Source organism: Mercenaria mercenaria, chromosome 10 (genome assembly GCF_021730395.1).
Source record: "Mercenaria mercenaria strain notata chromosome 10, MADL_Memer_1, whole genome shotgun sequence".
NCBI lineage: Eukaryota > Metazoa > Mollusca > Bivalvia > Venerida > Veneridae > Mercenaria > Mercenaria mercenaria.
Window position 1 is genome coordinate 5449228 of NC_069370.1, and position 24251 is coordinate 5473478.

At 35.9% G+C, this 24251-nt stretch overlaps 1 protein-coding gene across 1 annotated transcript; it reads right to left on the reverse strand.

Annotated features, from left to right (window-relative positions):
- Nucleotides 1-975: 975 nt before the first annotated feature.
- LOC123559902 (probable acyl-CoA dehydrogenase 6) lies at nt 976-24249 on the reverse strand. The gene is made up of 9 exons (XM_045352036.2): nt 24047-24249; nt 18464-18584; nt 17346-17475; nt 15565-15671; nt 14678-14845; nt 12030-12203; nt 5617-5778; nt 4303-4453; nt 976-3512 (listed from the first exon to the last, which is right to left on the reverse strand). The coding sequence occupies exons 1-9, from the start codon at nt 24227-24229 to the stop codon at nt 3410-3412; spliced, it is 1299 nt and encodes a 432-aa protein (XP_045207971.2). The 5' UTR covers nt 24230-24249; the 3' UTR covers nt 976-3409.
- Nucleotides 24250-24251: the final 2 nt, after the last annotated feature.

The window sequence follows — 24251 nt, forward strand, 5'->3', positions numbered from 1 at the left end:
ATTAACGATCTGCCCGATACTGTCAGAAGAGGAGTCCATCTATCCGCCAATGACATTATCGTTTATCTTACTATCTTATACCACTCTTCTGCAGAAAGCTTACAGCATGACTTGCATTTATTAGTTATAGAAACTGGATTGGGTCATGCAGTTCAATCCCGATAAGTACGAGAACCTAAGGCTACATAGGAAGAGAAAACCTGTCCTTTACCTCTACAGGTTACACAAAACCCTACTTAAATCACCAAATACTTAAGCATCACTATAAGTAAGGATCTTAACTTCCTCCATTCACATTCCAAGACCCCCTACCATACTACATCCTTCTTCCCATAAAATATCAGGTTATGGAAAAGTCTTCTAATAATTGTCCAGTCAAGTCCAAGTCTTCCAATTTTTGTTGGTAGACTTGACACATGCTCTCTGTAGACCGGTGCATACTGTTTTTAACCCAAGACCTTTAATCTTTTATCTTGTCAATACATGTATATACTTTCAACCCCCAATGCACATAACATCTTTTTTTGACTTACAACTGCTCCTGACAAACACCTGCCAAGCGTAATCAGTACTGATTTTATGGCAGTAACAAGGTGAAATACATGTACATTATTTTCACATGGAAAAGCAGAGGCTCAAACTCACGACCCCTGGTTTCATAGTCAAACAGTATTACCACTGGTCCTTAAATTAGGTATCAGTACAGCACAGTATCAGTATAGTAAGTGTCACAGCTCTGACTGACTGTCAGTAAAATATTTATCTGTTCTGTTATATTCAAATACTCAAAACCACTTTTCTTCGACAAATTTTCATGCAGATGGTCAACACAAAAATCATATCCCTTCAACTTTGACAGAGGGTAATAAACCATCTATGTGCAATGCAGTCAGAGATCCATGTTTGATGCGATGAACCTGTGCTTGATTCTATGACCCTATTTTAGCTAGTGGGTAAAGAGGAAAAACAATGATATTTTCTTTACTTCTTTATTAGTTATATATAAAAATCAATGCTTATCACAGATAGTAGTACGAAAACATACTGCTAAAACACTGTATTGGTGCCATTATGATTTTTTACATGTTATATCCATAGCTCAGAAAAAATATATGAGATAGGAACTTATTTTTATGATTGTTTAGCTTGGCAGTGACAGGCTTGCTTTCCTGACATTTTAAAGTGGCTAGTATTACCCATTCTTGAGATATGCCCCAAAATGTGCTCCTCAAATGGCCATTTATTAGCGTTATACTGTCACACTTGAAAAACATATTATTTGAAACATAAAATACTCTTAACTCTAACGAGTATTGATACCCATCTTCATGTGTTTATATTCAGGCATTCATCCTGTAAATTTTGGTGTTTGAATTAAAGAAATCGGTCAAAAATTATAGATTTTATTCATAAACTACTATGGTCATGGGTTTTTCTCTACCATTAAAAAAGAAACATATACTTATGTTATATGTCAAAAAATGCTACAAGATAAAGTTAATTAAACTAAAACTGATGCTAATCATTTGGTTAATAATTAGTGTTAGTAAAAAGAATCATTTATATTTCAGGGCTAACCAAAGTTTTAGCATGAAAGACCATTTTTGGCAAATAATGAAAGCCAAAATTTGGTAAAGTCTGTAACCTTGACAGGCTTATGATGTATTGTTTTCTTTGTTTCCCCGTTGCAAAACTAAGAATCTTACATGTGCTCATTTATATTAACAATCTTTTTCCTTGTACAATGTATTATAGCACTTTGATGTGTGTAACTATTAGTCAATGTGACAAAATGAATTGATTTCTTTGTTTTTGTCAGAATCAGGAACAGAACAGAACAAAACAAGACAAAACTTTTTTTTTTTTTTACTTAGGATTTGCCCAAAAACCCTCATTCACACAAGTCAGGATGCATAAAACAGGTAGATCAAAAGTATATCATTAATGATACCTATTACACAGGTAAATACTGTTTTCTAGTAATGTTTAGCTTTAAATATAATTGAGCTTCACCATGAGAAAACCAACGTAGTGGCATTGAAACCAGCATGGATCCAGACTAGCCTGCACATCCATGCAGTCTGGTCAGAATCCATGCTGTTCTCTTTCAAAGCTTATTGCAATTAGAGAAATTGTTAGCAAACAGCATGGATCCTAACCACATCAAAACCAGACTGCAGTCAGAATCCATGCTGTTCGCAAAGCCACTATGTTAGTTTTCTCATGGAGCAGCTCATATAAAGAATCGAAGTATACCTTTCAGGACCTCCTACCAAAGAGGCCAGTACTGGTTCTTCCCATCTTCCCAGGAAAGATGGCTTAGTGTAAATGAGTGTTATACATCTAGCACATTTAAGAACCAGACTGTCTTTTTCCTAAGGGCTTGCCTAAGCTAGCCCAACAGGCCTGTATCTTAAACGATTTCTCTCTCTGCGCTGGGGGCTTCGTCTCGATCTGTCCCTCTGGTTAGGTCGCTCTGTGTCTGTACATGTAGAGGGTGAATTTAACGCCCCAAGTGGCTGTGTTTGCGCTATGTAAAGTGCTTTTGAACCTGTTTATCATGAAAGGGGCACTTTATAAATCTGGTATGATAATATAATTATAATAAACCAAAAGCCATTATCTCTATTAATATACTTCAAGATATATCCAAATATACTGTGAATATATCATATCATCTAGAACAGTAGCTTTCATTATATACATCTGTATAGTTCAACTGACTTTAATTCTTGATCAAACCACATACATTAAAAAAATTCAAATAAAAAAACGAGCAAAATTCTACCAGATTCTGTTGCCAACAATAGCAGCGTTATAGCACTTATGATGTAGTGAAAACATTACTATTTTACCATAATTACTTAAATAACAAATATTTACAGAAAATAAAGTAACTTCCTCTTGCATTCTGCCTACATTGAATTTAATAAGTAACCTAGTTCCAAATTTTACTTTTAAAATCAGAAATCTTCTTGCAGATTTCACTTAATGAATCATTCATCTAATTGCAGATTTCACTTAATGAATCATTCATCTAATTGCAGATTTCACCTAATAAACCTGTAATCTAGTTTCAAATTTTGATTATTTAGTCAATAATCTAGTCCCATATTTTACTCATATAATCAATAACTTAGTTCCAGATTAGATTAAATAAATCGGTAATCCAGTTCCAGATTTAACTAAACTGGCTGATTTCTTCAGTTTACAATTATAAAATGTTCAGAGGTCAATGTTTGAAATTAAGTGGAGCTTATCAGAAGTGCTTATTTATTTGATACTAGTGATAATTAGAACTTCAAATTCTTTCCCATGCAGACAAGTCAGTGAAATGACCTTTGCCCTTCAGAATGCTGATCACTTCAATTTAAGTGGAGATGGACAAGAGTTCATGTAAATCTGTTGATCACTTCAGTTTAGGCGGAGAAGGAAGAGTGTTCATGTATTTGCAAATGATAGATAACATCACTTCATCTGCACCCCCTCCAATAGACAGCAGACGAAAATCCCTGAAAAAACAATTAAACAGATATACAAACATTTATCACATATCAAAATCCAGGCAAGCTTTGCAGGTGAAAAAAAAAACACTTAAGACTGCATATCAATGACCAATAGCCTATAAAACTAACTGACAAGGACTGTATTTTAAATGACTCAATGCCTTTAAAACCAAATGACAGTGTTAGTAATTCTTACAATACAAAGGTTCCTGGCAAACTGGACAGAAAATGGGCCATATATAAAATCTCATTATCTGTAAAACCAGCATCAAGAACTGTGCATAAATGACTGATTTAAGGTAGTTTTACAAATCTGAATAAACAGAAGTGATTTACCTGCAAAACCTAGAATAATGCCCAGTACCCATTATACAGGTTGCATAAATGTTGCCAGGAATCCATTATATCAGTGCAGAGAAAGTGTTAAACAGTCAGTTTTACTGTCCTTATTATTAAAGAATAATTTTGACAAAAGGCAAGTTTTGTTGTAAAATTATTCAACCCTTATCATGCTGGACATGACTGAATCTGCCTTTGCAACCAGTGTAGATCATGATCAGCCTGCACATTCATGCAGTCTGATCATGATCTACACTGTTTGCCAATCAGTCACTATCTTTTTTTGTAAGCACCCCTTTTAACAGTTAATGGTACTGTCCAAATTGAAAGATGGGCAAGTTCATTATAGAAATTTAGCAGGGTAAGGGTTAAAGTAAATAAAATAAATAATTATGTGAGAACTCCATTTGATATTTGGCAAATTGTGAAAGATTAAATGCATTAAATGACTGATTACCTGTAAAACCGACTGACAAGGACTTCGTTAGTGAAGCCCATTCCACCCCAGAACTGTAGACATTTATCAGTAACCTCCCTTGCCAACCTTCCTGCCTTCAGCTTGCTCATAGAAGCCAACTTTGTCACATCATTACCCTGAATGTACAACTCTGAAAACAGAAAAAACACATTTTATTTATAACAAGAATATCTGCTAGTGCACAGAGACAAGCTTTTCCCGCCAAGAGTACAAATCTGTGTCTTTTATATTTCAATCTAGACTGTTTTCTGTTACAGATACTAATAGCATTAAGATTGCAAATATCGTTTCAAATTATTGAGTTTACCGATACTTAACAGTCAGGACCTGACCTACTATTTGATTCACCTAACCTAACAGGGTTTTTCATGAACTGCAACGTGAAAAGTCCAAACATAAGCTAGAAACCAATTTAATGGCCCTAAGCCTAGTAGTAGGATCTTTTCAAATTTTAAAAATATCTTGACAAATATCAATTTTGCAGTAAAAAATTGTAATTTTCCTTAGTTAAAATATGTTTTTCAAAGTTTTACAAGTATTTTCAGTCTGCAAGTTTTATATCTACTGCTTAATACTGTAAAAGTACACATTTTCGCTGGGTCAAAATTTTGCAAATTTGAAATTTTGAGTAAGTCTGCAAGGTTTAATATTCGCAAAATTGTAAAAATTGAATCATACTAGAACTTGAATTATACTAATCGTGAATAATTATGCAAGGAACAATTTTCGCAAGATAGAGGGCCTCGCGAATATAGTAAAAACCCTCGCAAAAATTTCTACTTTTACAGTACAACAAACACAGGATTAATTTGCATACAATAAAACAAGCATACACATGTATGATTTATGTATCCATGATGAAAAAATAAAATGCAAGGGGCTTTATCTTCACTACTCATCTGCCGAGCCAAACTTCAATTCAGTGGTGAAGAAAGCCAGTAAAACATGTAAGATGGATGATGATCCAACAATTAGACAGATGGCCACCACTGTAACATAAGCCATCACATTTTTTTTTCAAACAAGAATATAAATGATCCAGCAAATGAGCAGCACCATGAAAAAACCAGGATAGTGGCTTTGCGACCAGCATGGATCCAGACCAGCCTACGCATCCGTGCAGTCTGGTCAGGATCCATGCTGTTTGCTAATGGTTTCTCTAATTGCAATAGGCTTTGAAAGCAAACAGCATGGATCCTGACCAGACTGAGCAGATGTGCAGGCTGGTATGGATCCATGCTGGTCGCAAATGCACTATGTTGGTTTTCTCATGGTGCGGCTCATTTATCTTACCTACAGTTCTATACAACAAAGATTTGAGTGCTTCAACTTCAGTTTCTAATTCTGCCAAGGTAAAGTGTACTGTTTGATTGTTCAGAATTGGCACGCCAAATGCTTTCCTTGTACGAGTGTATTCTGCCGTGGCCTGTATAAGAGCTTGCAGTGGTAGTATTGCTGAAATACCAAATTATACAAATGAAATACAACTGACCGCACTAACTGACTCATCATACATGGTACATACCTGCAAAATGGCCTGTTTAACACCTTTGGACGTTATCTTGCTAATACTGTTGACATTGACACAATTTCTGTTAAAGGCATATGCTAAGTCTCTGTATATGAAAAATGCCGTTTTCAAGGGCAACTCTTTTCAATACTGGTGACCTATGATTTTTATTGCATATCTTTGTTTCTTAGATGACTGTCCTTCAATATACAAAGTTTGAAGAAATTCTATTATAGTGAAAAAATTTTGCCCGAATTCTATCATACGCCTTCAATTCTACTATTAATAGAATTTTGACAAAAATCACATTGTTTAACTACAGTTATCATTTTAGGTGATTTATAACCCCAGCATTGTGATAATGAACTCTGACCCCCAGTGTGACCTTGACCTTGGACCTAATGACCTATTTATGCACTCTGCATGCTGCCTTGATGGGGTTAACAGCTAATGCTACTTTTATGAAAATCCTTGCAGTGGTTATGAGGATGTAGAGCAGACAAAAGTTTAAAATATTAGACCCTTGACCTCTAAGACCTAGGCCTTAGTCCTTAGATCTAGAAAAGGCACTCTTTGTGTTGTCTATATGAGGTTAACAACAGATGCTAACTATGAAATTGGTTCTGGTGTTCGGAAGAGCTGTAGTGGACACATATTTATGCTATTCGATATTTGACTTCTGTGACTCTGATCTTACACTTTGTGAAATGTGTCATATGCTCTGAACATCATCTTGACGAGCTAGACAAGATCTAGTGACCTGGGTAGTACACTGTGCACACTGCCTTGATGAGGTAAAAATTGCCCTACTAAATTTCTAAAAGGGGTGCTTACTAAAAATATACTGAATGAATGGCGAACATTGCAGATTTTGATCAGACTGCACGGATGTGCAGGCTGATCATGATCTACACTGGTAGAAAAGGCAAAATCAATCATGTCCAGCATGATAAGGGGTTAACAAATGATGCTAGTTTTATAAACAAAAAATCTTCCCAGTGGTAAAGAAGACATATGGAGGCACACTACTGATTGACGTATGAAAGAATTGCCTGACTCCAAAACAGCCCCTGTATACTCTGTATCTTGGGGTATAATTATCTTAAAATTTATCTAGAAAGTCCAAATGAGCATAAGAATGCAACTGTAAAAACAAATCTAGAAAACTGGTTTAAAATCATCATTAATCTGGAGGCGAGTGTCCAAGACAACTAGGCCCACATAATTAAATGATTTTACAGTATCTGTGGAAAAGAATTTGGTGCAGATCTTACACAAGTTACTCTTCTTCACAATACTGTAAAATCATTTAATTTCGTGGGCAAGAAATTTCATGGTTTTGGTCAAAACAGCAATTTTGTGGGGATATGAATTCGTGGATTTCAAACTTTGAACATAAAGTTAATGGGAATTTTACTTGTTAGTTGAGATTAAATTTCGTGGATTGACTCAACCAGGAAATCCATGAAAATTAGTCCCCCACGAATATTAATGATTTCACAGTAATCAAATAACAGGATGGAATGGTTAACAAGAGCTGTCAGTGGACAGCGTGCTCGACTATTCTCAGTGCTTGATAGTATAATATAAGCTAGGAGTAAAACTTTAACAATAAGCATATTCTAAGTCGAAAAGGGCCCATAATTCAGTCAAAATGCTTGATAGAGTTGCCTCCTCCTTTTTACAGACTGGGGTCATGATGATTAACAAGTATGCAAAATATGAAAGCAATATCTCAATGGACTTTGAAAATATTTGGAGCGGTACGCAAACTTTAACATTTATTCCAAGTCGAAAAGGGGCCATAGTTCAGTCAAAATGCTTGATAGAGTTGCCTCCTCCTTTTTACAGACTGGAGTCATGATGGTAAACAAGTATGCAAAATATGAAAGCAATATCTCAATGGACTTTGAAAATATTTGGGGTGGTACGCAAACTTTAACATTTATTCTAAGTCGAAAAGGGGCCATAGTTAAGTCAAAATGCTTGATAGAGTTGCCTTCTCCTTTTTACAGACTTGGGGTCATGATGTTAAACAAGTATGCAAAATATGAAAGCAATATCTCAATGGACTTTGAAAATATTTGGAGTGGTACGCAAACTTTAACATTTATTCCAAATGGAAAAGGGGCCATAATTCAGTCAAAATGCTTGATAGAGTTGCCTCCTCCTTTTTACAGACTGGAGTCATGATGGTAAACAAGTATGCAAAATATGAAAGCAATATCTCAATGGACTTTGAAAATATTTGGGGTGGTACGCAAACTTTAACATTTATTCTAAGTCGAAAAGGGGCCATAGTTAAGTCAAAATGCTTGATAGAGTTGCCTCCTCCTTTTTACAGACTTGGGGTCATGATGTTAAACAGAATTCGATGGGTCAGTGCAACATGGTCGTAACTTGATTTTTTTACCAAATACACTTTTTTACATAATTTGCCTTATTTAACATAAAAACATCACTTGTTAAAATATCTAAATCACATTCTTAAAATTAAAGTGAAAAAAAGTAAAATTGTCAAAAGGTTGTATCTCAGGAAGACACTTTCAGTCAGTGCAACATGGTCGTATCTCAACATATGTCTTTGTTGCACAGAGTTAGTATGCTATTTCACTTTGAAATTTCTGTGAAACATGGTTGTAACTCACAAAGTGTAACATATTACAATAGTTAAATGATAAATAAGGATGATTTTTGTTTTTAAACAACTTAGAAAATGGTATTTATATTACAAAATTAATATTGTTACCATATTTCAAATTTTATCAATGCGAAGTGGTGTTAAGAATTTATTGACCAACATGTTTAGGATTTTACCAAAACACTTAATACTTTGTTAAAAAATACTCTGTTAACTATTTCTCAGCAAAACTTCTTCCAAATTCAATATTTTTTAGCATTCATAATGTCCTGACTTAATTTTAAGAGGAAAAAAGGCACCTTTTTATACTTGTAATTATTAAATAAACTTTCCTTTATGCAAGTTTCATGTAAAACTGTGAAAGGATAACAATGAAATAACATTTTTTCTTTTTGTATGCATATTTCCATGAATTGTGCAAAATACAAAATGGTATTATTAAAGGTGGAAATTGTGCTATAAGTGAAGCATGACTTCTACTTGTAAAGCTCGTATTCTGATAATTTTTATTTGGATATACAGAAGATTTTGTTGGGTATATCGAATATTTGTTTAAGTCGTTAAACCACTAAAACATAAATAAATTGACCAGCATTTACATTCAAATCTAATGAATGATTTACTTGATTTTTATGTCGCGAAACACCAACATAAAGGCCTGGCTGATCAAGGGCCATGGCCAAGAGAGCCCGTGCTCCCCATATACACCCCAGTGACTTAAACTCATCCAAGCTGCATGCAAACAAAATAATATTTTCTCAATATATAGACCCAAAACTGCACCAGAGGCCACCATTTCATGCCTGCATTTCAAAATTTCCAGGAGGGGAGATGCTCCCAAGCCCGTAACAGGAGGGAAGTATCCCCTCCTATACCTCAACTTATAGACGAAAAATGCACTAGAGGCCATTATTATGTCTCCCACACCACTGTGTGGTGGGAGACATATTGATTTACTCCTGTCTGTCCATCCGTCTGTCTATCACAAATCTTGTCCACACTCTTTAAGTCGAACAGTTCTCATCCGATTTTCACAAAACTTGAAAAAATGTGTTTGCCAATAAGTCCTCAGCCAGGTTTGATAACTTGCCAAATCATCCCAGGCACTTTGGAAGTATAGCCCTTGAAACATTGGTTTTTGATAATCAAAGCACTGGAAGTCTAATTAGGTTGTATCAAATCTCTGAAAGTCTGATTGGGTTGTTTTTGATAATCAAAGCACTGGAAGTCTGACTGGGAAATAAGAATACATAAGGTATAGGGTTTACGCTTGAACATTTCTTGTCCAATCTTATACTACTATTCAGATGATTTGGCAGTTGTGGGAAACGTGCGCTTTTCTCAAAAGCAGATCTAGTTTCATACCTAAATTTCAAAAACTTCCAGAGAAGACCCTTTCCCCCTCCCCAAATAGGAAGGAGGTATTATACCAAACAGGCAGGAGTTATCCCCTCCTGTACTTCAAAAATTTAGACCCAGAAATGCACAGGAGGCAACCATTTCATACCTAAATTACAGAAATTTCCAGGGGAGAGCCCCTCCCCTTGGCTAACCTCTTGTACCTCAAAATTCAGACCCAAAAATGCACAAGAAGCAAGTATTTCATAACTATATTTCAAATATTTCTAGGGGGAAACCCTCTGAACCCCTTCTCTACCTTTACATTTAAACCCAATTGCACCTGAGGCCACCATCTCATACCTATATTAAAAAAGAAAATCCAAGGAGAGATCCACCTGACCCCCCTTAACAGGAGGGAGGTGTCCCATCATGTACCTCAAAGTTGTGACCCAAAAAGGCACTAGAGGCTTCCATTTTATACCTATATTCCAGAGGGAGACTCCCCTGACCAACCTAACAGGAGGTGGGGACCCTCTCAATACCTGAAAATTTAGACAAAAAATATGCATCAGAGGCTGCCATTTCATACATATATTACAAAATATTCCAGGAACAGACCATACTGACATTCAAATTTTACATCAGGGGTATGGCATCATTTTTGATGTTAGTTCCATGTGACTGTGTTGTTGTGTTTATCATGTTCTTTAATTATAACGTTTTCAGTTTAACTCAAGCTAAAGAGCAAATTTATACCACTGATAATTGTTTAAGTGTAGATTTTTATGTAATAAAAAGACTTTTAGACTTGTATCAAGAAGCATGCACATATTCTTTTGCAGAATAGTATTGTGCTCCTGTTGCATGCATTATTTATGCTGCAGAATCGATGCATATTTCTTAATGAAAATCTAATAACTAAACACAGACATATTCAAATACCTTGGACCTTAAAGGCTCATAATGCCTATATTCTATAAAATATGCAAATATCTTGTACTTTAAAGACACTCAGTATCTACATACTGTAAAATATTCAAGTACCTTGGACCAGTCAAGCTCTTATTGTCCATTTACTGTAAAATACTGAAATAACTTTGACCATAAAAGCTTTCAGAGCCTATATTCAGTAAAATATGCAAATATTTTGGACCAGTCAAGCTTCTATTGTCCATTTACTGTAAAATAATGAAATACGTTTGACCATAAAGGCTCCCAGTGCCTATATTCAGTAAAATATTCAAGTACCTTTGACCAGTCAAGCTCTTATAATGTCCATTTACTGTAAAATACTGAAAAAACATTGAATAATAAAACTCTGTGCCTACATTCAGTAAAATATGCAAATATCTTGGACCAAGTCAAGCTCTTATTGTCATTTTACTGTAAAATACTTTTAGATAATTTAAAATGTGTTTTTGTAATAGTACATTTTTATTTCTACATATTATATGATTTTTTTGACATTTTTGCGAGTAAAACAAGTCAATGAAAGTACAGAAAAAGATAAATGGATATGCTTAAAAATACTGAATTAATAGTCTTTTGAATAAACATCTCTGTTATGAATTATCTCCAATGAATTGTGTGTTATCATTTAGTTATGACCTTGTTGCACTAAGTTTTTGACAAAATTTCCACACATTTCAGCGCAACATGGTCGTAACTGGAAAACTTTCAAATAACTCCTCAGTGAACATTTTTTTGACATTTTTTCCCATAGTATTGTAGTTATTATTGTTATTTGATACAAATAATATAGATTGTATTGTTTTTCATTACATCAATTGAATACAAAAATATTTTTTGCTTCTCCTGTAAAGTTTTCAAAAAATGAGTAACGACCATGTTGCGCTGACCCATCAAAGTATGCAAAATATGAAAGCAATATCTCAATGGACTTTGAAAATATTTGGAGTGGTACGCAAACTTTAACATTTATTCCAAGTCGAAAAGGGGCCATAATTCAGTCAAAATGCTTGATAGAGTTGCCTCCTCCCTTTTACAGACTAGGGTCATGATGGTAAACAAGTATGCAAAATATGAAAGCAATATCTCAATGGACTTTGAAAATATTTGGGGTAGTACGCAAACTTTAACATTTGTGTGACGCTAACGCTCACGATCACGCCGATGCCAGGGCGAGTAGGATAGCTCCCCTATTCTTCGAATAGTCGAGCTAAAAACGGCTCCAAATCCACAAAAAAACCCTACCTGCAGCCACTGCCCACATTCTCTCAGCTTGGAACTGTAACATCTGGTAGGTAAAGCCCATTCCCTCCTCCCCGATTATATAGTCCTGAGGAACATGAACATCTTCAAAAAATATCTGTGCTGTGTCAGAACTCCTCATACCCAACTTGTCTATCTTCTTAGCCCTGTGAATTCCTAGATTTCAAAAACACAAGAAAATGAACAAACTGAAATCAATTCTTGAATAATTCTGTAAGCCCACCTTCTTAGTTCAGAAGGAAGAGTGCAGATCTACAGATCGCCGAGTCATGGGCGAGGCATAATTATGAGCTCTGTGACGATTTGATAAGACATTGTGTTTGAAGTCATTTAGTCCTCCACCTCTAAATCATGTGGAGAAACTGGTAAGTACTTGCAGGGAACTGTTTAGTAAAGGTATAGAATCCAGGAACTCTGGTTAGGCTAACTACCAGATATCATATAACTGAAATACTATTAAAACATGGCGCTAAACCGCACCCCCGTCCCCCACAAAAAAAAAAAACAACAACAACAAATAAATCAAATCTGTAACTTTCTGTGTATCTTAACATTCACATAATTATAGGCATGTTGTTATGGCTGATAAATGTTCACCTCGATAAATTCTACAAAGGCTTGATTTACGGTAGGATTTATTATAATTTTATGACTGAATATTCAGTGTTGCCATATATATATATATATATATACATAATTAACAGAACAGATAATTAATAATAATTATATACATGACTTCAGGATCAATGGAATTTAAACTTGAATCTTGAAACTTAACGCTGAAATAACTTTTCAAAATTATGAAATTATGACATTGTGCATAGTAAGTGCTATTTAGCACACTTACAGATGATCAGTTTAAACAAATTCTTCAAAAGTATTGCATTAATTTTATTAATTTATTTTGTTATGCATGTGGTTATTTGTAACATATAATTAATGACTTTAAATATGTTTGCTATGTGGTCCTTAAACCATCTTGAGGAGTATACAGCAGGGTCCACGCTTTTAGGCGACGTGAGCGGAGTGGACGCTTTTTTTCTGATGGCTTCGCTCTGTTTGTACAGAAAAACGAAAAACAAGTCGCCCTAACATCTAGCGCCCGAGACTATTACCGTACATGTACATATCTCATCTATCAGCTTCTAATCAGCTTGTTACAACATTAAATAATCAATTAGAGTAAACCTATCCCGTTACGGATTGTGAACTTCACGTGTCAACAAAGTATGCTCCGCCTATCACCGAATATCGTTAGGATGATTTTTATTGGTCGAAAACTTTGGAAACAACAATCAAATGCGGCGAAACAAAACTATTAATTGATTCTGTGCATCATGGATAAAAAATGTGTGCATCACGTGTGAAAACAAACAACTAAAAACTATCAAACGTAGGGTAAACAAGAGCTGTCTCCATAGGATGACACATGCCCCCGATGGCACTTTGAATGAATAGTTATGGCCGATGTTAGAGTTTAGGACCTTTGTACTACAGACCTGAGTCTTGCGCGCGACACGTCGTCTTACTGTGCCACACATTCATGCGTAGTTATTTTAAAATCCATGCATGAATGACAAAGATATGGACCGGACATGCCCATCATTGCACTGTCATGAAATATGACCTTTAACATCTAAGTGTGACCTTGACTTTTGAGCTACGGACCTGGGTCTTGCGCACAACACATCGTCTTACTGTGGTACACATTCATGCCAAGTTATTTGAAAATCCATCCATGGATGACAAAGATATGGACAGGACACGAATGCACTATCATGGAAAATGACCTTTAACGTCTAAGTGTGACCTTGACCTTTGAGCTACGGACCTGGGTCTTGCACGCGACATGTCATCTTACTGTGGTATACATTCATGCCAAGTTATTTGAAAATCCATCCATGGATGACAAAGATATGGACCGGACACGAAAATTGCAGACAGACCGACGGACCGTTCAAAAACTATATGCCTCCCTTCGAGAGCATAAAAAAACCCAGAAAAACAGAAGTGTATACTATACAGTCATGTACACTGCAACATAATATGCTTTCTGGTAATTTACTTCTAAAATGATGATTTTAGGTCTATAATTTTTTTTAACTTATTGTTATATAATATATCAATGCTTCACCAAAAGCACTGAAGGCAGAAAAAACAGTTTCAGGCCAAAGAACTATAAAATACACAGAATGGCAACAGGAGATAATCTCGCGTCAGCTTGTGTTAGCGCGTTATCTTATTTCAAAGCGTTTGTCGACTTGATCAATCGTGATGAAATCAACAGACGCTTGCTACAACAAGATCTCATTCAGTTGCCACGTGATGTTGGCAAGATTCGCTCTATATGCTTTCAAGTTGCCGATCTATCTATTTTTATAGGTTTTTGTTCAAGCTAAATGTTTATTTACGTGCCTAAAATCACTTTTTGCCATGAAAAAAATTAATGCTTAATATGAAGAATATCTCGTTAAGTTTAAAACAACAAAAACTCTGAAAACCATAAAAAATGATTCAGCAGTCCCAAATTTTCCTCTTATATTCAATGAAAAAAGGGAAAAAAATTGCAGAAAACATTTCAGGACTTTAAAAACTATTTACTATAACTTCAGGACAATATGTGTGCGTACCTTTAGCATCCATAGGTAGACATATAAGAGACTTGCTGCGGTGAGGCGGTCCTTCCCCAGTGCTAGCCAGCAGACACATCCAGTCTGCCTGAAAGCCATTTGTTGTCCACATTTTACCCCCATTGATCACATAATCTCCTCCTTTCTTTACTGCTTTGGTTTGTATACCTGAAAGAAAGATTTAGAAATAGGTCAAAAAAGCAACCCTTTCTAACCATTCCAGACATATCCCGGAACTGCTGTCTCAAGTATCACAAAGAGGAGCTATAATCTGTGCTTGAGAAATGGACTAACAGTTTGTCTGTGCTTGAGAAATGGACTAAGAGTTCATCTGTGCTTGAGAAATGGACTAAGAGTTCATCTGAGCTTAAGAAATGGACTAAGAGTTTGTCTGTGCTTAAGAAATGGACTAACAGTTCATCTGTGCTAGAGAAATGGACTAACAGTTCATCTGTGCTTGAGAAATGGACTAAGAGTTTGTCTGTGCTTGAGAAATGGACTAACAGTTCTTCTGTACTTGAGAAATAAACTACCAGTTCATCTGTGCTTGAGAAATGGACTAACAGTTCATCTGTGCTTGAGAAATGGACTAAGAGTTTGTCTGTGCTTGAGAAATGGACTAACAGTTCTTCTGTACTTGAGAAATAAACTACCAGTTTGTCTGTGCTTGAGAAATGGACTAACAGTTCATAGGTGCTTGAGAAATGGACTAACAGTTCATATGTGCTTGAGAAATGGACTAACAGTTCATCTGTGCTTGAGAAATGGACTAACAGTTCATAGGTTATCAGTCTAAATAATAGTAATTTGGAAATATAGAGCCGATTTGTTAGCATAACATCAAAATAAACTGTAAAAACATTACACAAGTAGGCATATAAACTTACTAGCCACATCAGATCCAGCTCCTGCCTCACTGACACCCAGACATGCAACTTTGTCCCCCGATATAGACGGGGCAAGGAATTCCTGCTTCACCTTATCACTACCAAATCTGTACAAATAAAAAAGAAAGACAGTTTACTTGCAACATTCTTACCATAGTTTAACTAGTGTTTTTAAGAAATTTGGTCTAAAACTGTTAATCCTGTTGTACCAAAGTACTCACCAGTGCCAGAAATAATACCTGGAGAAGCAAGAACCTCAAAAGAGGGCAAACCATTTAGTCCCGTACTGGGGAAACAATGGAAACATGGGGAAAGCATTGTGGCTGACATCAAAAGAACGAAAATATTAAAATATACAATTTTCTCTCTTTCATTATTGCTTATATTATAACTAAGATTTCTGTACATTCCGCCATTTTCAGAGTTAAATTTAGAATTAAGCTTTATGTCATTAGGACATCTGACCTCAAAAGAAACTGAAGTTGCAATGAGGGTTGGATTTAAATTACCATCTAAAAATGTTGATTTTTGACACCAAACAAAAAGTAGAAAATATCTGTGCCTAACTGAAACTCACCGTGACTCTATCGAGTGTCTGCACAGGCAAGAAAAAAACGTTAAAAAGACTACCACTATTTGACTATTTGACCTTGAACATATGTACTCCATACTGAATACGGTCATGAATTTCAAATAATGATTAACTTTCACTATTCTTGCTGAACTGGCAAAATGCCTCGTATGGAACTGGGAGAATTTTTATACAATGTCATTTTCATGTTTTCTAAATCTGCCGGGTTTGTATTCATGGTAATGATATTTAACTTCTGCATAAAGACTCACCAACATTAAATCTCTCCTATTGGATGTACGCATATATTGAGTGTCCAATATACTGACTAAAGGTTAGGGTTGGTTTAACATAGGCTTAACAGTGTACATTCAATGCATGCGTACACTCAATGCAGGAGATTTAATGCCAACCCATGAAGACAGGGGTGGCAAATTCAATTGTCCGTATTGCCCAGGTTGTCCCAAAGCTTGTACGGACAAGTACAATTTGACTAGAATTTACTATATAACTATCATACGGACAAGTACAAAACAGCAATTGACAAAAACGGACAAGCAAGTCAAAATCAGATTTTGCCACCCCTGGAAGACTGGGTCAAGCCCTGTTCATATGAAGGCAAAAATGTTGATTGGCTATAAATGACTACAGAAGCTTGAGTGTGCTACAATTTGTCATTAGTATTATAACACATGTGTATGTTAAAGGTGTCTAATGTGTGTCTGTTACATCTTTGCTTTTATGTCAGTCTATAAACTGATCAGGGCTCTACTTCAACTCTGTAGAGCACTTGTCCATAGGGCAACTTCAACTCAATTTTACTTGCCTGAACCCAAATTTTGGTTGCCCAAATGCAACATGGTGATGTGATGAAATATTGCAATGCAGTATCGCAACATAAACAGTGTTATTTCATTTGCTCGACAGGCAATTTTGTATGATTTTCTGCCTACATGTACATGCACTCCACTTTTACCTGCCCTGGGCAATATGGTAGTCCTTAAGGTCGAGCCCAGTTGATGTTGTACTAATAATTAATATATGTTGGTCAATGAATTTTTCAATCAATGACACACTCTCAATGTATTCCTTTTTTCACAGTTTATGTAAAAAAAAATATGATCAAGTCAGATATTTTATGTATCTTGACAAAATCATTTGAGCTTGTTAAAGTAATGAGTTTGTATACTGTAAAGCACTGAAAACTTACGTAGCAAGAGCTGGCGTAGCCATGTCTGTTTGTACACCGATTGCCATAGGGATAGCCCCACAATTAATTGCCCCCAATTCCTCAGCCACCGCCACACTGTAACTGAAGTCCAAACCAAGACCACCATACTCTGTAATAGAATACCAACATCTATACTAGTAATACTTCAGACTGAAATAGGTTTTATAACATAACAAAAGTCGTTCCACAGTTTTTTCATTTTTTATTTCAACTTCAAAATTTCTGACTTAGTTTAAGACACGAGCAATCACAAAGGTTTTATTAACCATTATCTATTTTTTTTCAAAAATCATAGGGGTCAGGTGACCTTCCAATGCAATTTTGTCACTTTTATGGTCAAGGCTTCAAAAGTTATTGAACAGTCTGACGGACAATATGGCCTTGACCTTTGTCTTTCACAGCCCCCAAAACAATAGGGGTCATCTCCCGAACACAGAAAATCATCCTATCAAATTTGTTGGCTAAAGTCTCTGCCTGTTATTGAGCTGAAACCCATTTCAGTCTGTAGATAACTGTGACCTTGACCTTTGAACAAACGACACTTCAAAAAATAAAAACATGGTTATTTACTATACCACCGGCAATCATTCTTTGAAGTTTGATTACTGTAAACCAAACTCTCTCCAGTCATTGACTGGAACCAAAAACATCTACCAACAGATGGACAAAACAATTTTACTACCTCTTCTTTTAGACTGTACAGTCTTTGTAACTTAGTATCTGCCTCTGATTAAAGCAAAAGACACTATCTGTTCATCCTTGTCAATGTGACATCAGTCTGAAGGGCACATTTAACCCTTAGCCTGCTGGCGCCAAGTGATTCTGCCTTTTGCGACCAATGCAGACCAAGATCAGCCTGCACATCTGTGCAGTCTGATCATGTTCTGCACTGTTTGCTATTCAGTCAGTATCTTTTAGGTAAGCACCCCTTTTAACAGTTAATGGTACTGTCCAAGTTAAAAGATGGGCAAGTTCATTATAGAAATTTAGCAGTGTAAGGGTTAATCCTGAAGCAAATATCAGCAGAAACTGTATTTTGTATCTCAATATTTCAGGATATACCCGTCTTTATAACCGACATAAATAATAATATTTACCTGTTGGTTTAGTTACACCTAAGAATCCTGCAGACCCTAGCTTCTTGAAGACTTCATGAGCTGGAAACTGGCCCTCTGCTTCCCATTGGTCAACATACGGGTTGATGTCCCTCTCTATTATCTAAATTAATAAAAAAAAAAAAAGCTATACAAATTGTAACAGTCAAAATTTGTTCACTAACAATCCAAGGCACAAGCATTTTACTTGGAGTCAGCCCAACTTTGACTCATATATTCAAGTTAAGCTTTCTTTTTTCAACATTTTTCAGGAACCTGTTCATGGGGCCTCTGATGAATGCACCTGCCAGGATCAGGATTCCAACTCTATGTATTACCACCAATCCAATACATCATGATACACTTGTCGTCATCTGTTTTCCAGGTCTTCCCACTTCAAATCATTTAGCATGGGGTGAAGTTGCTGGTTTGATCACAGTCATTACTGCATAATCTTGCTGCACACCTTTAGACTCTTTCAGGTTTAGCTTCATTCAGTTACAGGTATGCAGGTCCCAGACAGTTGCAGTGAAGCTTTAGTCTGACAAGTGTCTTGCTGTAACAAGCTTTGTTTTCTATTGAGCAGGAAGACTGGCTCAGGATAAAACTGTATGATTTGCTTTCTTGGGAGCCAAGTTCCAAGATAGCTTACTGTCAATGGTGACACCCAGATACTTTACTTTCCTTCAGTATTTGTCCATGAAATGAATCCGAGGTTTACAGGACCATTGTAATGCAGACATGCTCATTTTTATCTGGGTTGAAGTTCATCTGCCATTTTATCTCCCATTACATCACTTTGTTAAGGACACTGTATCTTCTCAATTTCTTACCAATCCATGTACTATAAACAGTCATAGGCTAAACGACTGACTGCTGACAATTCACCCAAGAGCAGATCATTGGTGTTTACCAGAAATAGGATAGGACCTGGCACTGTTTCCTACGAGACTACAGAAGTCACTGGAACAGTGGATTATAACTCTGTCCAGCTCTACCTGTTGGATCTGTCCTTTAGCAAGTTCTTTACCCAGGTATTAAAGTATGGTCTCTGATATGATAACAGTAGGGACTCTAGCACTTGGGGGAACCAACAGTACTGCATCAATGTTGTCTTTTGATCAAACTAACTGTGATGTCACTGATGGTGGTGATTAACTTTGTCTCACAGGAGTTCTTTCTAAAGCTGTGACACAGGTCTGTAACAGGCTCCTTTTCCAATAAGTGGTGTCTTTCCAGTTTTTTAGTACAAGGCCCTGCATATGTGAGAAGCGTGAAATTGTCAGTGGAGAGTAACATAACATTAAATATAAAAATAATATTAAATACTAAATTTATTCTTCATTTAGGATATTAAAAATAACAAGACCTGTCGGAGGACCTGTCGGAGGACAGAAACGCTTGACTATTCAAAAGCCTTTTCAATTGAATGAATACAAAAGTCGAAAAGGGGGCATAATTTTGTAAAAATGGGAAACAGGGTTATGGAACCTGCACAGTGTTTATCAGCTCATGACTGTGGACAAGTGTGTGAATTTTCAATCCATTCCCATTAGTAGGTACTGAGATACCAGCTTACATATAAAAATTTAACCAAAAACTGCTAAGTTGAAAAAAAGGATAATTTTGAAAAAATGCAAAGTAGAGTTACTGAACCTTTGCACTGAATGTCATATCATGACAGTGAAGAAGTGTGTGCAATTTCAATCCTTTCCCATTAGTGGATACTGAGATACCAGCTTACATACAAAAACTTAACCAAAAACTGCTAAGTCGAAAAAGGGGCATAATTTTGAAAAAATTCAAAGCAGAGTTATGGGACCTATACAGTGCATGTCAGACCATGATAGTGAACAAGTGTGCGAAGTTTCAATCCATTCCCATTAGTGGATACTGAGATACCAGCTTAACCAAAAACTGCTAAGTCAAAGGGGCATAATTTTGAAAAAATGCAAAGTAGAGTTATGGGACCTGCACAGTGCATGTCAGATCATAACAGTGAACAAGTGTGTGAAGTTTAAATATATTCCCATTAGTGGATACTGAGATACCAGCTTACATACAAACACTTAACGAAAAATTGCTAAGTGGAAAAAGGGGCATAATTTAAAAAAAAAGTAGAGTTATGGGACCTGCTTAGTGCATGTCAGATGATGACAGTGAACAAGTGTGTGAAGTTTCGATCCATTCCCTTAAGTGGGTACTGAGATACCAGCTTACATACAAAACCTTTACCAAATATTTCTAAGTCGAAAAAGGGGCATAATTTTGTAAAAAAGCAAAACAGAGTTATGGAACCAGGTCCAGTGCAATGTAATTCAGTTTATCACAATCAATAAGTGTGTGAAGTTTCAATCCATTCCCACAAGTGGTTACTGAGATACCAGCTTACATACAAAAACTTAACCAAATCGACGCGGACGCCGACACACCGGTGAGTCCAATAGCTCTACTATTCTTTGAATAGTCAAGCTAAAAATGAGCCCAATTATAATAACAGACTCTAGTAGTTAACAGTACAAAAAAAGTGTTTTTCAAAACTGCATGAGATTTACTAAGGCTGGGCATTAGATATGAAGCACAGAAGCGCCAAACTTCACATGTACGGAAATGTCATGCTTAAGGTCTTGCTTTAATAATTTCATGTTTGCTAACATAAATATCTTGAGATTATTTAGTAGACACCAAAGCCAGACACCTATATATGCACATCATAATAGTGTAGAAATTCAGACAAAACTGGCGTGAGCTCTAATAAATCAGAGCTAAAAAACAGCTTCTACTGTATTCCACGACCCAGAAATGTCACAAATTAGCTATATTAGCCTATATGGCTAGAATCAGCTAAACAAGAGCACCGCCTTGCGGGTGCTGACGCTCATCTGATTTTTTTTGTATAATAGAAATATTGTCCTACCCATGATTTTCTAAGTCTAAAAAGGGCCATCACTCTTCAAAAAACAGGATAAATTATTATCTTGATGTACAGTGTCCACTATGATTTGGGGAAAAACTGTTGCAAGTTTTAAAGCAATTTGCTTTGATAGTTTATGAGAAAGTTGACTTAACATAAATTCAAACAAGAAAATGATTTTTCTAAGTCCCAAAGGGGCAATCATTATTGCCCAAAAAGCAGGAGGAGTTATGTTGCTTGCTGTACAGGGTCAGCTTATGATGGTGAACAAGAGTTGCAAGTTTTAAGCACTAGCTTTGATGTTTGATGAGAAAAAGTTGACCTAAACATAAAACTTAACCAAGAAATCTGATATTTTCTAAGTCAAAAGGGGCCATAAATCTTGCAAAAAGCAGGATGGAGTTATGTTTCTTGCTGAAGGGGCAGCTTATGATGGTGAACAAGTGTTGCAAGTTTTAAAAGGAAAAGCTTTGATAGTTTAGGATTAAAGCTGACCTAAACTAAAACTTAACCCAAAAAAACTGATTTTCTAAGTCCAAAAGGGGGAATAATTCTTGCAAAAGCAAGATGGAGTTATGTTTCTTGATGTACAGGGTCTGCTTATGATGGTGAACAAGTATTCCAAGTTTTTAAAGCAAAAGCTTTGATAGTTTAGGAGAAAAGTGACCTAAACATAAAACTTAACCAAGAAATCTGATATTTTCTAAGTACAAAAGGGGCCATAAATCTTGCAAAAAGCAAGATGGAGTTATGTTTCTTGCTATACAGGGTCAGCTTATGATGGTGAACAAGTATTCCAAGTTTCAAAGCAATAGCTTTGATAGTTTAGGAGAAAAGCTGACCTAAACATAAAACTTAACCAGGCAACGCCGACGCCGACGCCGACGCCGACAACCGCCCAAGTGATGACAATAACTCATCATTTTTTTTCAAAAAATCAGATGAGCTAAAAACCAATAATAATAATGCAAAATATGTCAATGGTCATTATCGCATACCAATGGTTTATAAACTGAAAGACAACTACACAAAACCAATTAAGGTCTTATCTCTGTCACATTTTCAATAAATGCAGTAATTGTTTGCAATAAATAGTCGAAGAATGTGTCACTTGTCAGAATCGCCATTACTTATGAATAATTTAGTAACGACTTATCACAGAAATCTGCAACATGTACTGAAATTGAAACTGCATAGATTTCTCAATTCTTTTCTCGTCTTTTCTCTCATAAACTATTTGGATGGGATAATGACTGTTCCAATGTTGGGCGCCACTGTCACCAGGCTGCTCAGTGGTAATAATAACAACATGGATCAACAGATTGTATTGTCAGGGACAGATACGCTCCTGTAATAAAGGATACAAATAAAATGATATAAATAGTGCGTATCAGGTGCGTAGCTGCCTGTACGCAAATACGCAGTTGCGTAATTGAATTTTGACAGTTTATTTTTTGTCCTTCCCAAATCACCCATATTTGAAAATAAAAAGCAGAGGGGTAGGGGCCCGGGTGAAGGGGTTAATCAGCTGTGCGCAAATTACAGTAGCTAGCACAAACGCAGACTTTTGTTGTCCGATTTAATATATTGTACAACTGTTATTGGTTTTATAGCCGATTCTAGCTATATATAAACAGATTTAGCTATATACAATATAGCTATAATTTGTGACTTATCTGGCACCATCAGAAAATAAATAAAGTTTCCTTTTAAAAAAGGAAAGGCTTAGCTGGTTTTGGCATAGTCTATATAACTTGACAAGTGGGGGTAGGGGTCAATACATAAGATTCTATGCAAAATATGATTGCGATTTTCTACTGCTGTTCCCATGGTAACCCAGATTTGCTGTGGCATTCACCAGTAATTACAATACGAACACAGAAATATAAACACTGATATACAGATACGGTGGTATTGTTTAAAAAAAATTGGTTTAATATACCTTGCACAGCTACTTCCTTAACCATTTTTAACCCCTTCAACAATAATCGAACCAACCATAATAGTCCTGTCAAAAATTGGCGGCAAAATGTCTTTTGAGACACCTTTTGGCAGGTTACATCCTTTCAAGGGGGGATGTTCTCTAACAAATTTCACAAAGTTCTGCCCGCTAAATCTTTTTAACAATTACTACAATGGATAAATGTAAACTCAATCATGAATAATGTAAACGTCAAAATTTAGTAGTTGTCAGTTTATCGTACAGACTTACGTTGTATAGTTATATTCATATTGCTGTACACCCCCGTTTTAATACAGACAAACAAAAGAGCAACTGCAATCGGAAAACTTCCAATATTTCCGCATTGCGCAGCTTACATCACAGGTCACTTGTTGCTGCAACCTATCACTGAATGCGTAACATATTGATCTCGGTTTGCGTCAGTTTCCCGGCTTTTCTTATCATACTAACACACACTTTGGTACCAAAAAAAACCAAAAACAATACATAGACTTGGAGCAATAGCTCCAAGCCAAAGAGCCAAGATATCAATCATAGTTACGGTCACTGATCTTCATGTCATGCTCTAATACTTAACATCAGTTCCGAGTTATTTCATGCACGAATGAAAAAGACAGAATACTTAAAACTTTCAACTGTTATGCAACATACTTCTACCCATACCCCACCCATCAAAAAAGACTGTAAAAATATCGTTCTACTTTCTGACCTTTCTTAAACTCGCCCTTAATTGGTTGTGATCCTCTTTGAAAAGCACATCATATGTTGCAGAAACACTGCTGTTAGCAACTGAGACCTGTCCCTGTGTTGATTTTAATCTAAAAGGTTGAAAATTTGTTTTACAACTGATTTTTCTCAAACCTGAGCGTACAACCGGAAGTGCAGACGCCATGTTTCAAGTTCATCGAACTGAA

Coding starts and splice junctions, on each gene's coding strand:
- LOC123559902 (XM_045352036.2), bottom strand. CDS start 24,229: ATGGCGTCTGCACTTCCGGTTGTACGCTCAGGTTTGAGAAAAATCAGT. Junction 15,672..17,345: donor GCTACGCCAGCTCTTGCTAC/GTAAGTTTTCAG, acceptor TTATTTGTACAG/ATTTGGTAGTGATAAGGTGA. Junction 14,846..15,564: donor AGCTGGATCTGATGTGGCTA/GTAAGTTTATAT, acceptor TCTTTCTTTCAG/GTATACAAACCAAAGCAGTA.